The following is a 16,255-nucleotide window of genomic DNA, read 5'->3' on the forward strand; positions in this document are numbered from 1 at the left end:
CCTCCCCGCTCCGCAAAGAGGCTCGCGGAAATAAATACAACGCGGAGGGACTCGACTCGGACATATGTCGCGTCGGTCGTTATGTGTGTCATCCGCCGCGCAAGAATCGCACAACAATAACTGCGAGTCTCTCTCTCTCCCTCTCTCTCTCTCTATTTATCTATCTCTCTCTTTCAACCTTCGTGCGTCGAAGGAAGAACAACGCGAATAGGGTAATTACGTTGCGTATTTAACGATATATCTTTGCGTTACGAGGAAGTGATTCTCCATGATGTCATCATCCGCGAAATATCGCCGGCGAATATACCGCGTGTGTGTGCGCGCCGGTAGTGCGCTGCGTTATCTGTTTCTCCGAGCGAATCGTAATATTTGCCGACGGTGTTATCGCTAACGCATTAAGGCGTCGGTTATGCAAAAAACAAATGTTTGCCGACGCATCTATTTCGTCTCGTAATCACGCGGCTCGCGAAATAGAGCAGACGGCACGGCGACGACGCCCGGTCGCGCCGGCGAGTTCGCGTCGTACATTCGATTTTTTTTTGTTTTTTTCTCGCGATCTTCCTCCCCCCCACCCTCGACCGGCGAGATCGCTCCTTGAAATTAGTCACGCTCGGCGGCGACATTAAGAGCGGGACGTCCGCGCGAGAACGGGCGGAAAATTGTGGAAATAGTCGGGCAATCGAACAGCCGCGGATTCATGAATTTTTCACAAGTCTTCACCGGGGTCGTCGTCACTGAAAGTCGATATCTGCGGTGGAAGTGCCGCTGTTTGGTCTCCGTTCCGATCTCTCTATCCGCCCTAAGGGATGTAAAGCCATAATAACTACATGTTGGATCTTGCCGTGTGGAATAACCTTTCACCCCACATAAACTATATTTAGCGCTCGTTGCCGAAGTAACCCAATAACATGTGTAAAACCTGAACGCGGGCTCGCCTCGTACGACTCGCGCGCGCGTGAAGGAAGAGCGGTGTACCGATAAAAATCGGAGGAACATCGCGACCGCTCGTTGATATTTAATGGCGCCCCCGGTGCTCTCTGTGTTTAACGAGGGGATGCTCGTACAGTAAAATTTGCAAACCAACCCCGAGGAGTTTCACGTACACCGTGTATTCGTGCGCGCGCATTACACGCTGTATATTTAAATTAGCGTCCAGTCCATCGATACGAATATCTCAGAAATCGATGATTCAAGTCGGAGAGGTGAAACCACGTTTCGACCTACAATGAGTTACATCACATCACACACATACACACACACCCCTTTATCTTCGATGCAGTCTGCATTCAATGGAGCGATAAGATTCTACGCACGTTTTATCGAAAAGGGCCGCGACACGCCCGAGTGTCGCTTCGAGTGAATCGAGTCTCTCTCTCTCTCTCTCTCTCTCTCCTAGCGTTAATAATTCAATGAAGTAATCTATGAAAAGGCTGATGGTCTCCCGGCCGAGACCAGCCGTGATACGCGATGATACGAGCGAAGAAGCGATGACATCGATCATCCTCTAAATATTTAGTCTCGCGATCGTTGACCCGACCGGCCCACACGTAGACGTGCCATTCCCTCTCAATCACGTGATACGGTTACGGGCGAGACCCTCGCGATGTGTACGCGATTGCAGACGCGACAGCAGCAGCCTGATGCAACTGACCGATGCAATGCGCGCGCCTTCGCCGTCGCTGAGGCACGATAACGCATTGGGCTCGTTATCGCCCTCGTATCGTGTTACGAGCCGAGACGATTCGCGATACAAACGCGTGCCCGAGCCGCCGAGTGTTGCCCGCTCCTCCACCCTTACACCGGCGGCTTTACTGCTTCCACGATCGACGCACGCGGTAGCGTGCGACGCGAACCCTATCTAAGTCGGCATGCTTATTATATCCGTCTATGATAGCTGGCGCGCGTCTCGTGAGGGAAATATTGGAAATATCGCGCGGCGTTTATGCGCTTAGGCGGATTGTGGCTTTATCGCGCGCCTCCGGAGAAGGCTTGAGTCGTCAAATTTAATACTCGAAGGGAAATCGCGACAAGCCCGCCTCCGGCGATAAGACTGTCATTTTTACCGTCGTGATTCGTCTTCCGAATAACGAAGTGATGGGAAAATCCGAAAAATAAGTGTATCGTCCTTGCGGAAGAGGAGAGAGAGTATGTTTTATTTCTTAGTCGTCTTCAAGATCTACAATCGCTCCATTGACCGCCCAAATATATCGGAACAATTCAAATCAACGGTTCCACCTGGATCTTTAAGACGATACCGTCTTTTTCATGTTACATCGCATCGAACTGATGATACTCATTCAGATTGAAATAAACTATTGTTAATATTAAGATGTACCCAATTACCCGATTTGAATATAACTTCATCAATAACGTTTAGTTGACAATGATTAGACGGCGGTTATGTAAGGAACAAATATCTAGAACAAGTAATTTGCCGGAAATGAAAGAATGGAATTCCGATGTTTAGCTCAGCCTGTTTTTTTGCACAACGTGTGGCATTGGTCGAAGACATCGCCGAAGCGTCCCGTCGTAAATCGAGCTTTGCGTACACACAACCGTCCTCGGTGAGTTCCGCGCTTTCGAATGCCGCGATCCGGAAACGCAGAGCGCTCGCGCGAGGTGAACGCGCGGTACGCGAGACGCCGACGACATTTACATGAGCGAATAAAATTGTCCGAGCGTAAGACCCGAATGCGAGACCGACGTCGCATTGCTACCCGCCCGCGACGGCAACACCGAAGACCGGCTTCTTCAGCTCGCGGCACCATCCCTCTAGAAGTTACGTGACAGGGTACCGGGTTCGACGCCCCGAACAGGGGCGAGCTCGTGGAAACGCGGACAAAACAAGACGCGCTGCTCTCACGACAAGTCAGCGGAATAAAGTTTGCCCGGTGGTGGCGGCGGTGGAGGAGGTGGTAGCGGCGCCCGAAAACTTGGGAAAACTCGAAGTCTCCCTTGGACCTGGTTCGAAGGGGTTAGCACCGACGGCGCGGGGGCGGACGTCGGGGAGGGGGTGGCAATACTCTAAAGTCGATGGCCGCCACTCTCTGGGAGTTCTGGCTGGAAGTTGGGCGCGCACGATCAACTCGCCGAGTTCGATTTGTAAACAGGGCTCTCAATAATGGAAGATTGTTATAACCCGGTAGTCCCCCATCCCGCCGAGCGGAGGAGCGAGCGGAAGACAAGAATAATACGTGAGCGAACTTTAACGCCGGACGACGGGAGTTGCGGGGGGGGTGAAGTGATCTCTAACTGCGAAATGTCGCTCGACGAAAGAGCCCCGGCTGTCAGGTGCACGCGGTGGCACGCGCGTAAAATCGGATCGTTTCGGACGCGTGTGTGCAGCCACTTTGGCCCAGGTAAAAGGAAGGTTGGCGAGAGAGATTTCCAACGATCCCGCGTAGAAACCAACTAGATCGTTCCCGAACCACGATTGGGAGACCCGCGGCAGCAATCACGGTGGAGATTCCACTTGGAAATTCGTAACCCAGAAACCTTTCAACCTGACGTACAGCCACTTGCCCTTTCAATTACGAGGCAGACGTTGCTGCTCCGAGCGAGGTACGAGACGCAGCTCGAGAGCGTAGCTCCGGGGCGGGATGATCCGAGGCGACGATGCTTTTACGGCGTTCAGCGTCATCGAATTAACCGCTAATCTCGACTCGCTCGGCCTCTCTATTTCATCTTCAGCGTACCTGTCATCGGCCGTGACGCGTCATTACGTAGCCGCGGTAGAAAAGTTAATTGCCGCTGCCGGGGCAGCCCCTACACAAGACGCTCATTAGGTAGCTCCGGAGACCCAGTGACGTCAGACCTAGTAACGAGGATATGGGGGCCGACGGACTCTCATGTCGTCTACCCTTATGCCCGCGCTCATGGTGGCGGTCGATTCATCCGCACAATCCGTCGCTTCCCGCGTCCCGTTCGTGCTGCTACTTGGCCGTTCGTTCATTGTGATTTACACGATCATTAACGATACCGACCGAGTGCAGGGCGGGGACGCGAGAGGGGACCGGGAAAGCGAGAGAGAGAGAGAGAGAGGGGGGAGATTTACGCCGTTTTGGAGGGTACACAGCTGTCCCGAGGGTTATACCCGGCCGCTTTCGAGGAGGGCGCGCGCGACCTATCCAGAAACGAAACGAACCCTTTTACGAGCAACTCCGGCTCGTTATTATTACGACGAGCCGAAATAGAATTCAGACTCGCCACGGAATCGGCCGGGCCCGGCTAATCGCCATGGTCGGCGAAACGGGAGAATTTATAGACGTGGGCGCGTAAATCAACAGTGTAAACGACGGAGCGACTTCACGGCGCTAACATTGTCTTATTGCGAGAGCCACCACGCGCGGCCCCCGCGACTGTCGCGCGGATTTGCCGTGACAAAGGTAACCGAGGCACTCGATCGATTGCGATCTCGCGACGATATATTTCAAAGATACATATCAGATTGCCTCGGATATTAATTATTCGGGGTGGTCTTGAGATACCGCTCAAGACAACATTCTTTTACACTGATAGAAAATTATAATTAGTTCCGGCGCCAAGCATACTTTGTAATAGTAGCGACACGCATGTAAGGTTTATTATCATTGACATTGTAGTAAAATTTATCAGAGAAATGGCTAGTTTTGCGATTGAAAAGTAGGTCTCGTACTGAAACTAACTATAATTTTTTATCACTTCTGGCACTAAGGAATCAATTTCGACTACCCGGGTATCCGAGTCTCTCAATAACCGCGACCACGGCTAATCTCAATTATTATCATCTGTTATCGTTAGAAAAATCCATAATTTATAACGTATAAAATTAGTCGCATTAAAAAAATATATACCCGATCATATCTGATCGGACCAAAAGGTAACTAAAGTTACTGGAAAAGAGTCCGGGTACTCGGATGGTCGAAATTGACAGCGCCAGTAGGTACCACGCGAGACTCTCGGTTTCTCATTCTTATGCCTCCGAACGAATTTTTCTTTTTCTGTCCCCCTCCCTCTCGTCCGCCTAACGGATCGTCACATCCAAGAAACGGCCTGATTGACTTTTTAATTGGAGCCCCGCGCCTGGCAATTACGATCGTCGACCCCCTTAGCCGAGTCCTCGTGGTGCTCGCTCGCGGACACCGTGCCAGTTCGGTAATACGCAAACTGGAAATCGCCATGCATGCGCCCCCTCCCCGCCTGGCGTAGTTTGCCTTGGTCCATGACGGACGACGCCCAACCACCTCGTTTTCATCCCGTCTTGTCACTAACTATGTTGGTTTTAGCCGATGAGCGAGATGAGCTTGGCTTGATAGGACGACGCCGCGGCGCTGGTGGACGGCGACGGAGCGACGTAAAGGTTCAAAAAGGGACGACGAACGTGTCGCACGGCGCGATTGCGCGTACGACAAGTTACGAAGCTGATCGATGACGCGGCACAAAGGGCTTACGGGTTCTGAAAACTCTCCTCGTGAATCGACCGACCCTTCTCGGAAGAGGGACTCCCTGAAAACCGCTCGGATTTAATCGCTTATCGGGGGAGCTTCTCGATACTTAGCTCGTAATAACAAACCCGCCGAAATCGCCGCGGAAATCTATCCCCCTTCTCGACGAGCTTTAATTCAGAATTAATTAAGAATTATCGCTTTCCGCAACAATTTCATCGCACACGTCGAATGTCTCGGTAATAAAGCATCAAATTAAATTTCGGCTAAACGACCAGTCTCTCTCTAAAATTAACCGCAAGAGAAAGAGAGAGAAAGAGAGAGAGAGAAAGAGGGGTAGGGGGAGGGAGAGAAAGAATGTTTCGTTATCTTGTCCCACTGGGGAGACCCAATTCGCCGGGGCCCTTTAATTATCAATGTAAAATAACTTCATAATTAGACGTTCCGCGTAATATGGGATCGATGTAGTATCGAGATACCGTAAGTATCCCTATTCATTCTTCACGTGCGGGCGATTAAAGTCCCCCCCCCCCCCCCCCCNCTCCGCGCGTATGTGGCCGCGCATCGTCGAGCGCCGCAGCGCGAAACGGAAGAGTTGATTTATTAGTGCGACGAAATGATCCTCATTACGCCGCTCGTCCTCTTCGATCGAGAGAGACCAGATTCCAGGAGTGCAGCGGGGCTCCCGTCTCGCGCTTCCCGAACTGTTCGACGTTCTGGTATTATCGTGGCATTAAAATTATCGTGTAAGCGACGACTTCGCGTAATTACCGTGTACGTTACAAACTCTCCGCGAGCTTATTAGATACGACGGCGCGATAAGCGGTTTCTCAAGCCGTGGCAGGGCCGCCGTGAATCGTCGGCGGGAAACGCGAACTGAATGTTATTCTCATCGCATTTTCTCGCCGCGTACTCGCGGCGTTTTGAACTCGTTTCCGCGGAGACGCGGAATTTACAATTTCGCGCGGTAGATTTCGCCGGCGGCGGAATAATCATCAGTCGTCCCACATTATTCAGTCGTTCCACGTTATCTCGGAGAATTTGCGACCGATGCTTATTTAATCACACAAACTGAGATTGTTCTTCCGACAATTAGCGTGTGCGTTGATGCAGTCCACTCTGGAAAAGGCGTCGTGTAAGCTTGCTTAATTGCGCCACTTTTCCGCGATACTGATTGGCTGCCTCGAAATCTCGATCTTGATAGGAATTGTCTTGAGTCGATAATCAACGTATTTAAGCGCTAAAATAACACGATTTTATACTTCACTTACGATTAACACGATATCATGAATATTATCTAATTTTGCGTTCATATTTCCGACATAATATACGAGTTACTTTTCGCTCCATTCGCCTTGTGCTAAATTAATACAAAAACTGATGCGAACCGTTTAAACGTGAAGTTGTATGAAATTTAACGGAAAATTTCTTACTGTGCGCGGAAGGTGAAGCATCGGCGAGGAAGAGTGAAAAGAGAGAGAGAGAGAGAGAAAGAAAAAAAATCGATACCGTGACGGCAAAGCGACCTCCGCCAAGAGGGGCAGAATTCATTTGGGCCTGACGTCCCGCGTCGTGCGGAGTGCAACGCACGAGCCGCCAGACGGTACCACGTGGAATAATCGATTACGCGACGAACTTTACGTGTTTCTCTGTCACGTATCGAAGAACAATGAGCGGGATTCTCCGCCACGCGTAGGCAGAGCAAGCGAGCGGCCTCCATTATTTTCGCGAGGGTGGCGTCGACGGAATATGCATGCGCGGGTCCCTCTCGTGCGCCGGTTGTACGAATGCTCGTGTTTACTCGGGTAAGTGTGCGCGCGTGTCGTCGCTCCGTACGCTTCTTTCGCGACCGAATCTTGGATATTTCCCAGGCGGGCGACATTAAAGGTGCAATAACCCGATCTCGATGCGGCCCGTTCGTTCGGTTAACGACCGTCACACGGCAATGGCCGTCTCTTGGATCGAATCTTGCGTGAGCCGCGAACTGGTAATAAGGAGAGGAAGAAAATGAATAGAAAACGTAGAAACGCGGCAGTCGCGTGCATCGTGTACACACACGCATACACGCGCGCGTGGCGTATTGTCGTACGAAGAGAGACGCGCAATTATTATTACTGGAGGAGCCTCGTGGAAAGCGTCGCGATCGAAGGACATCGACTTTTGTCCGCTGCGATGTTACACGGACCGTCGCGTTGATTCGACCGCGGCTATCGATCATTCCTACTGCTTTATGGATTTCGATTCGGGCGATTTACTTCCTCTTTCGATAATGGTGGACTTTACACTTTGCCACCGAGCGCCGAATAAACACGTCGGTGAACGACCGCGATCGATTTACCAAGTTGCTCGGAAAGTGGACGCCGGGAAAATAAGACTGCAGATTTGCGGAGAGAGAAAGAGAGAGAGAGAGAGAGAGAGAGAAATTTTTAGATTTTCACGAGAGGGGAAAAGAAAGCGAATAATTCGTACGGTCGCTCCTTCTCGCTGTTTTTCATCAAGCGGCGTCTACCATTTTCGCAAGGCGAAGTCGCAGGAGAGCGTCGCGCACAGGTACACGGAAACGGAGGAGCTTTGGGCGCGTGAAATCTACTTTCAGGTAACAGACCGCCCAAGTCGTTCGCACGGAGAGAACACAGCGGAGGAGGAACTGTCCGCTCTCACGAGCTCCGTCCGTCTTTCCGCGGCTCCCGCTCGGGGCGAACGCGCCATTCCGAGGGATTAGCTGTCACCTTACACCCGTTCGGCTTATGTCCCGTAACGCACACCGGATGTAGAAATGTCTTGAGCCAGCGCATTGCTTTACCCGCCGCTACCTGGTAGCCACTGGTAGCCGCTTCCACCTCCGCCGTCGCCGTTGCATGCGCGCCGGCGAGGGTCGCTCTCGATGTTCGCCTCGAGGTTCAAACTCAATCTCAACGACGGGGATCCGGCGCCGACTGTCACGCACGAAGCGAGAACAAATTAACCGCCACGTACGATCCGTCTATACCGTCCACACGGTTCTCGGAAATACGGTATAGTGTGTATCCGCGTGATCCTCGCGTACGGCAGGTGCACCAAACGTGAACGAACGTACCCCGGGAGTAGTTCGTTGGACGTAATTAAACCTGTCCGCTGAGTTAAAGTAAGATTTCGAACGTAGCACCACTTCAATGCGTCAAATGTGACTTACGGGTCTCAGAGAGCAACCTTCTCTCAAGTTCGCGTGGAAAAATCGCGCTGATCGAAGTCGTAGGAATGCATGGGAAATATTGCAGCCGACAGAGCCGTGAATGACTTCTTAATACGATTGAAAACATCCCCGTGTTTTCGGTTCTCACATCTGCTGAATTTACTTCCCTCCGGAGAGAAGTTAAGAAGTTCGGGGATATAATTGCGCGCACTTAACCGAAGCTAAACCGAAGTTAATAATATTATTAACGAATTTTCCTATTTCTGCGAGACAATTGCGATAAACAATCTGATTTTCTCTCCCGAATCGTCGAAACTCTACTTCCCGAGTCCGATCGTCGAGATACGGTGTTTCTTCCGTTTGTACGAAAGGGCAGGAGAGGAGTCGCGGGATTCTTCGACAACGTGCGAAGACAATACTCGCGGCACGACCTACCGGTGAGCCGCGTGGGAGCGCGAACGTGTTAAACTTATTTATCGGCGTTGTTAGAAAAGCGCATTCCGCCCACGGCGATGCCGATGTTCAACACTGGAGCTGCCGACACCTGCGGGGATCGCGGTAAAAATGCGTCCGCCTGCTTTCCCGACGCTCTATTGTACAACGACAAGCGGCTTCACACGCCGTTGACTCTCCGCGCGCGCGCGAATGCCATTTCTCTTAAATATCGATTTCGATGCAGGCCGTAACACGTGTTATCGCAGGTAGTACACGACGGGCTCTCCCGCGCGCTCGATTCCATCGAGGCGCGCGCGCGCGAGAGAGCGAGCACCTTATGTGTGTACAGGGAGAGTAAGTACCCGGGCGTGTGTACGCAACCGCGCGGTACACGCGGCGTTAGATTACTTTCATGCCGTGTTTGTCGTGCGGTCGGCCGGTTCGCGATTGCGGATGATTTCTACCTCGACGTTAAGCCGCTGTTCGGGCCCCCGACGTCGTCAGTAGTGCGTCAGGGTGCGCGAGGTCAAGTCGTCCTCGTGTTAAAACCGTGAAGGGAAGCCGAGGGACCTCGTGGCGAATCGACTGCAGATTTGGTGAAAAAATTGAGACACACCGGAGGACAGGCGCGGTTGATAAATTTCGAGGATCTCCGGACCTCCGACGGAGCGAGCCTTCTTAGCAGGGTCTCGAGGAGATTTCAACTGAGGGTATACAATGAGACGCTTATAAATTTCGTCGCAGCCGGGGAAAGGACGAAAGCCACTTCTTCGAAGCGAGGTGGTGGCATCAATGCCGCCATTATTAGGCGGGAGCCCGATCGTGTAACTATCCTTACGTTTATTGCTGCGAGGCAGATAGACGAGCCGCAGGTAGTGGACGCACCTGCCACGCGGGACATTCCCGCTTGTCAACGAATGCCTTCACTTAACGCGTTATCTTGCCTAGTAATTGACCAAATTACCGATAAGAGGCTGCTGAGAAAAGCATGTTCGCTCTCGCGCCACGGCGGTTAGCCCGGCCGGGAACGTCGGAGTGATCGTCCCTCGTCCAGGTACGAGGGCGTGATAATGGTGAAGGACCTTTTGTTAAAAGTCAAAGGAGTCGACGCAATTTCACACTTGACGCGTCTGAGGTTCATAAAGGAAGCTATTCGTTATTCGCAAAATGTGCAGCGGCAGGTAGAACGAAGGTCGAGGAACGGGAATTCACAGTGAATTCTGAAGAAATAATTCGTCTTGGAAGTATCGATAACCCGGTGGAACGTGCTTAACGTCTAGAAATAGCTTTGGATTCGGAGAAGTTACCGAAGCAGATCCGAGATCGCGCGTCTTACATTTATAAATAAATATCCTTCAATCTTTTTTGTATCGCTGAGGAAAGATTTCAAATGTTTAGGACTGAAACTGTTTAGTGCCTTCATCTTCTCCCTTGATTTGTATTCTCTCGAGAGTCGTGCTAAATGATTTGTCCCTTTTTTTTCAAATCTGTGACGGTCGAGGGCGCGTCAGAATTGGATTTTAGAAAGAACTGGCTTTAGGGAGCTACTCGTCCCGGCTCATCCTGCTTCAATAGCAGACGAACGAAAAATCGGATAAAAAGCTCGAGGGCTTTATGTTCGCGGGGGCATTCCTATTTGTTCCGTGAAATCCCGCTGCTATTCGATATGAAACTGTGACACAAGGCGGATAATATCATTACCGCGACCTTGTTTTCCCTGATTGAATTGCCTCCGCGCGTTCACATGTATATCGATACTCTGTTCGGTATATATTAGAATTACAGCGGCAATATCGAGCGCGCGCGAGGGTATCTCGCAGCTTCCACCAGTTGCTCTTCACGCCGCATTAAAATAATGACGTTAAATGTAGCTTTCGGTAAATCGCGAAGTTTCCTCCTTGAATGTATTTTTCGAATGTTTTCCCGCTTGTAACATTTTCCCCACATATCACGATGTTAATATTTCCACGAGAAAGAAAATATACATTTGCGCGCCTACTATACGCAGAGAAAAAAATTCTCTTGAATTTAACAAAATTTCTTTAATAAAAACCAATTTTATGATTTTTTGGAGTGGAACAAACAAAAGGATGTTTGACTGAACGAACAGAATTGTTCGGTTTTCTCAAACAATAAATATATTTACTTCAAATATCATATTGTTTGGCATTTTCATGCAAACGTTACAATGGTTGTCACAGGTAATGAATTATTTGAAAGAAATAACATTATATTAGAAAAATATTCGAGAAAAACATATAATGGAATAAATCTTGCTTACTGAAAACCAAATATTATTTCGTCCAAATACCGCTGTTTGTTCTATCAAACGATATAGTTTACTTTAGTGACATTTTCATTCAAACAAAATAATGTTTGATATTAAACGGTTGTTCGCGTTAAACAAACCCAAAGTCAAACGAACACATGTGCCAAATTCAAAGAAACTTTTTCCTTTGGTATACATCGCATAGATTCACGGCTCGCGAGTGAAACACGCATTGGGAATCGCTCGGCGGCGGGAAAACGGTGCAACCGGATCTGAGATGTCAGGCGTTCCTTCAACGAGACCTAAGCGTGAACCGAAGTGCATTGTGTACAGCCACCGCGGTGTCCCGTGGCCGCTAAAATCTTTCTTGTGTTCGCTTATTATTCATGTTAGCACACGCTTCGTCGGGGATTTACAATGTTTGCGCGCGGTGGCGTAGGTTGAGCATCGTTACCGGGCGTCATGCTCCGCGCGCGATGGGCGCCGATCGACCGCCGCTCGCTCGGAGGAAAGCCTAGGATTTCTCACGAGACGTATAAATGCTAATTTTCGAGTGGCGACAAAACACCACCGCCACGCGCGAGAGGCATGAAATATCTAATTTTAACGCTGCATCATTGACACGTGCGTTCAATTAAACGCGATATCGGGGTCGTAGCTGCAGGCGGGCGAAATCAAACATTCGCACGGAAGAGAAAAATTCGCTTCCACAGTTGAAAACTAGCTCCCGCCAGGCAAAAATTACCTACTCATACGTAACTGAATTTTAATTAATTTTTTGTCTCCGTACCTACTTTCTATCTCCTACGATTAAAAACTAGGTCTGGCAATTAGATATCAGTTGTATACACGGGCAGTCGATTCCCGTTTTTCCACACGAGCCTCGGGGGGAAAATCGATGGGGGGAAATAATAGGACCGTGTCATCGGTCTGTTCTCCAAATTCACCGCGTTCGCTCGTGCAAGGTGCCCTCGGAGAGTCGCCCACCTATTACCGGGAAACGCGATAAAAGCCAACGAGTCGTGAAAGGTCCCAGGCGGCTCGCGACGGCGCAATGAACGCTGTCACTCATGTCTCGGCGGGGGATAATTCCCTGCAATTCAGACCAACTTCCATACAGCGCGGAATGAACGACCCACGTGCACGCCGCCCCGCACGCGCTCCTTTCCCCCGCGAACGATATGTCGAAAATGCGAGCCGGTGATTACAGGGGCAGCGCGGCGGAATAAATCGAAATGATAACGCCTGTCCGCGAGAGAGACCCACTCTCTGAAGTGCAATCGGTGTATTATCACTTAGAAGCGGTCACTAATAGTTATAAATATAGCACTGCAAATCGGTAAAATATCGCTGCAAAAGCCAGTTGATAACAGCAATTGTTTTCATCGGAGAAATCTAACTGCAGAGTCGATGGAAAAAGGTATTATTTATTATTCCTTTTTTTTATTGTCTTCGTCATAATCTTAAGGCATTGCCGATGATTTTGCCTGAGATCTTCTTAATCATGTTTAATTGATTTAATTTACATCGTATTCGATTCGACTTGAGAGAGTATCGTATCGATTCAGCTGAACAAAGAGTTGTGCGCTCACGAGCGACGGCGCGGCGATTTGAAGTCATCAATTTGTTATTGATAGGGAAAAGCCTTAATCTGTTCGAAAGGATTGATTGAGTGTCAGGTACTCGGCGACAGAGGAGGTGAAGGGAAAGAGAGAAAGAGAAGCGAGAGAACAAGAGGCGAGAGAAAGGCTAGAATAGCGGAGTCTGTTGGAGCCGTTTGTCGCTTAATCGGGCGCGCGGGGCTCATCCGAAAAGCATTTTAATTGCGCGTTTCCTTTATCTGAAATATGTCGCGTTATCGCGGGCGTATCGTTTGATTTTGCGACTGACAGAGCTCGCCGCCCGATAATCGCCGAAGAGGCGGATAAAGAGGCGGAAATCTATGACAGTTTACGCAATCGAAGCGGCGGACGAGCTCTGTTTCACGCGGGCTTGTTGTCTTCCTAGACCGACGACAGCAGATTTCGATCTGGAATACACGGCGAAGAGCAGCGATTCGTCGGTGTGCCGCTGGCGGGATTGAGAACTATTTGCGCACGCATATCGGACAGGCAGATAAGCCCGAACGTCTCTATTGACAATTCGAAAGTCCAATCGGTATATTTTTTTCGATCGCTCGCTCGCGCGCCCGCAGTTCGCTGCTTTGTGCCCGTCCCGAAAATCCACGCGATTCGAAAGATGAAAAGACTCGAACAGGTGCTTGATTCGTGTCACGCTTGATTCGCCGGCGCGCTTGATTCTTCAAGCCCGTGTATTCAAGTCGTGCCTTCTAAATCTCTTTCCGCAGAATATCGGTTACGTAAGAGTGCCCGATGACGAATATAGAATTCATTGAGAGATGGGCACAGTATAATCCGTAAAAAGAAAAGGTCTATATAGATGCAAAGTAGAATGACGAGAGAATGCGGGAAATGAAGAGTTCGGGACCGAGAGGGAAGAATACCGAATTGGACGCGCACAAAAGCGGCAAACGGCGCGTGAAATCACGCGCGGGAATTCCCCTGCCTAACGTGAGAAACCGTTGCGGCTTAAAAGGATGTGGCGTTTCGTTAACCGACTGCAAATCGTGTCAAGGCCCCTCCGGTCACACTCATCCGCAGGGGTTACTGGTCCGAAGGGTTGCGCGCACGAACGCTCGGTTGAGTACCGCTGCCCGGGACCGTTATGCACCAGCAGCAGTGCAAATAAATTCAAAGTGACTACCTCAAGATGGGTGCCGAGCTTTCCTCTTTTAAATGCCCGACGTACTAAAATGGAGATGCAATTTCACCCGATGATATATCGAGACGATTACAATGCAAATCCCCCTCGGAAAAATGGCCGGTATGTGGGAAGAAAAAGGGCCGAAAGCAGAGAAGTGTGTCTCTCTCTCTCTCTCTCTTTCCGTCCGCGAGGTCTTCTCCCTTAAACTATCCCAGTAGCACACTGCGCTCGTAACGGACGTACCGTTATACAAGCATCTTCGTACCCGCGAGGTACAACTTCTCTCTCTCTCTCTCTCTCTCTCTCTTACTCGCCGTGTTTGATCATAACTGCATTTCAAGATCGTCACGCTTCTCCGTGACAAAATCCACTTGCCGCTTTACTGCCCGCTGTCTCGCCCCCCCATCGGAAATTTAGGTCTCTCCGAAGATCGGGACGCGCGCTTTTTCGGACCGAAGCCTACTTCATTCGCCGAGAGAAACGATGTCAAACGAGAAACCGTTGAAAATCGTAACCGCGCCTTCTTCTCGTCCGTACGAAGTCGTTCTCGGTCGCGTTTCTCCCTCAGCCGTACATATTACCGTTGTTATCACGCGGATTCTTCAATCGAGGAGCGATCTCAAGCAGACCCTCGTGGCTGAACGGAATCGAGCAACAAACACGGATCGCGTGGATCTTGGCGAGCGATGAACGACGAACTCTCATCTGCTCACCTGTGAAGACGACAAAGGCCAAAGAGAGAGAGAAAAAAACTTGCTAATTCGGAAAACACAAATTCGAGCATACAGAATCGGGTTTCGTCTCACAGACTCGAGGGTCAGCGAGTCACATCTCGCCGGTTCATCCGTAACCGGTCAGCGCGCACTGATAGAAAATTAGAATTCTTTTCAGCAACCAAACAGCATTTAACAGCATGCACGTAGAATGATTACAACACTGACGTTGATAACAACGCTTACTCGGAAAAGAAGTTTTCTCGCGGTTAAAGGGCTACGCTTGACGGCGAAACGATCAATTTCTATAGGTGCGCGCCCAGGCGGTCTCTTCGGAGCGGCGGGAGCCACGACGCGATGCGCACCGTCGTGGAACTTACATTTGGTTCCGCGTTAGACGACGTGGACTGACGAGATCGTGAAGGGACCGCGTGATCCGAAGCGGGCGTCATCCCAGTATGCGTGTACGAGTAACCTTTGTCAGCCCGGATATCATCTACCACCGTCGCACTACTCGCGGCCACATATACCACCACCACTGAGAACAACCACGCAGCAGCAACGATGACAACAATAGCAGCACGCCAGCCACGTAAGCACCAGCACGGTCACCACGACCTCCACCCGCGCGGGGACGGGGGGGAGAGGCGCAAGAGTAAAACGGGAAGCGAATTCGTGCCTGAGAGGGAAAAGCACACGCGCGCCTACGATCCTCGGTCTGCGAGGAGGACGCTAAGTGTCGGAGTAACGTGGCGGGGAAGCTGAGATCGTCCTTCCACCCGACTCCCTCGGAATCATCTTAACTCGATCGCACGACTCGATCGAGATAGGCGAGGTACGGGCCTCCTCCTCGCGGTTATCCGATGCTACCGGAAGAACGCTCTTTACTGCGTTCTCGTGACTTCCTCCCCTTCCCTCTCTCTCTCTTCGATATATATTTTCTCGCTTTTCGCTTCTTACTTAAGAGACTCACGTGATAAGAATGAGACGCATCCAGGCGCGTTTGCGTCAGCAGCGTCGACGCATTGCGTCGGGCTGGCCTCTGGAGCAGCTTTTAAAATCCTCGCTCCTATCCAACGACGCCGCTGGTCCTTTAACACTCCCTGTCCCCCTCGTGCAAGCAAATACACTGGTTTATATATATATGTATATGTATATATATATATATATCCCTCTGAGGCCGAACGGCACCACTCGGTCATCCACACACCGTCGCATGCACACTTTCGCGAATTCTCCCTTCTCCCGGTTTCTCGCGCGAGGAGCAAACCCGCGTAGTCGAATCCCCGGGATCTAAGCGCTCATCGTCACGTTGCACTCTGTGTTGCGTCTGCGTTGCACTTTGTTTTCGCCGTGCTGCTCGGCCGCTATCGGGGCGAGCTACTCCGGAGCGTGACAGCTACGCGTACGTGCACCCACGACGAATTCCACGTCCCATCGCGCCGGAGCAACACACGAACCGGTGTATCCTATGTACATC

General features: G+C 50.6%; 1 protein-coding gene across 1 annotated transcript in view; it reads right to left on the reverse strand.

The window, feature by feature from the left end:
- LOC106748616 (fibroblast growth factor 18) overlaps window positions 1–15,774 on the reverse strand; it is a 62,311-nt gene extending 46,537 nt beyond the window's left edge. Inside the window, exon 1 of the mRNA XM_014627314.1 lies at window positions 15,749–15,774. Within this exon, the coding sequence (XP_014482800.1) occupies window positions 15,749–15,768 (20 nt within the window). The 5' untranslated portion in view covers window positions 15,769–15,774. The remainder of the gene's footprint in view (window positions 1–15,748) is intronic.
- Between the last annotated feature and the right edge of the window lie 481 nt (window positions 15,775–16,255).

Source organism: Dinoponera quadriceps, unplaced genomic scaffold (genome assembly GCF_001313825.1).
Source record: "Dinoponera quadriceps isolate SergipeBrazil2010 unplaced genomic scaffold, ASM131382v1 scaffold3035, whole genome shotgun sequence".
NCBI classification, from domain to species: Eukaryota; Metazoa; Arthropoda; class Insecta; order Hymenoptera; family Formicidae; genus Dinoponera; species Dinoponera quadriceps.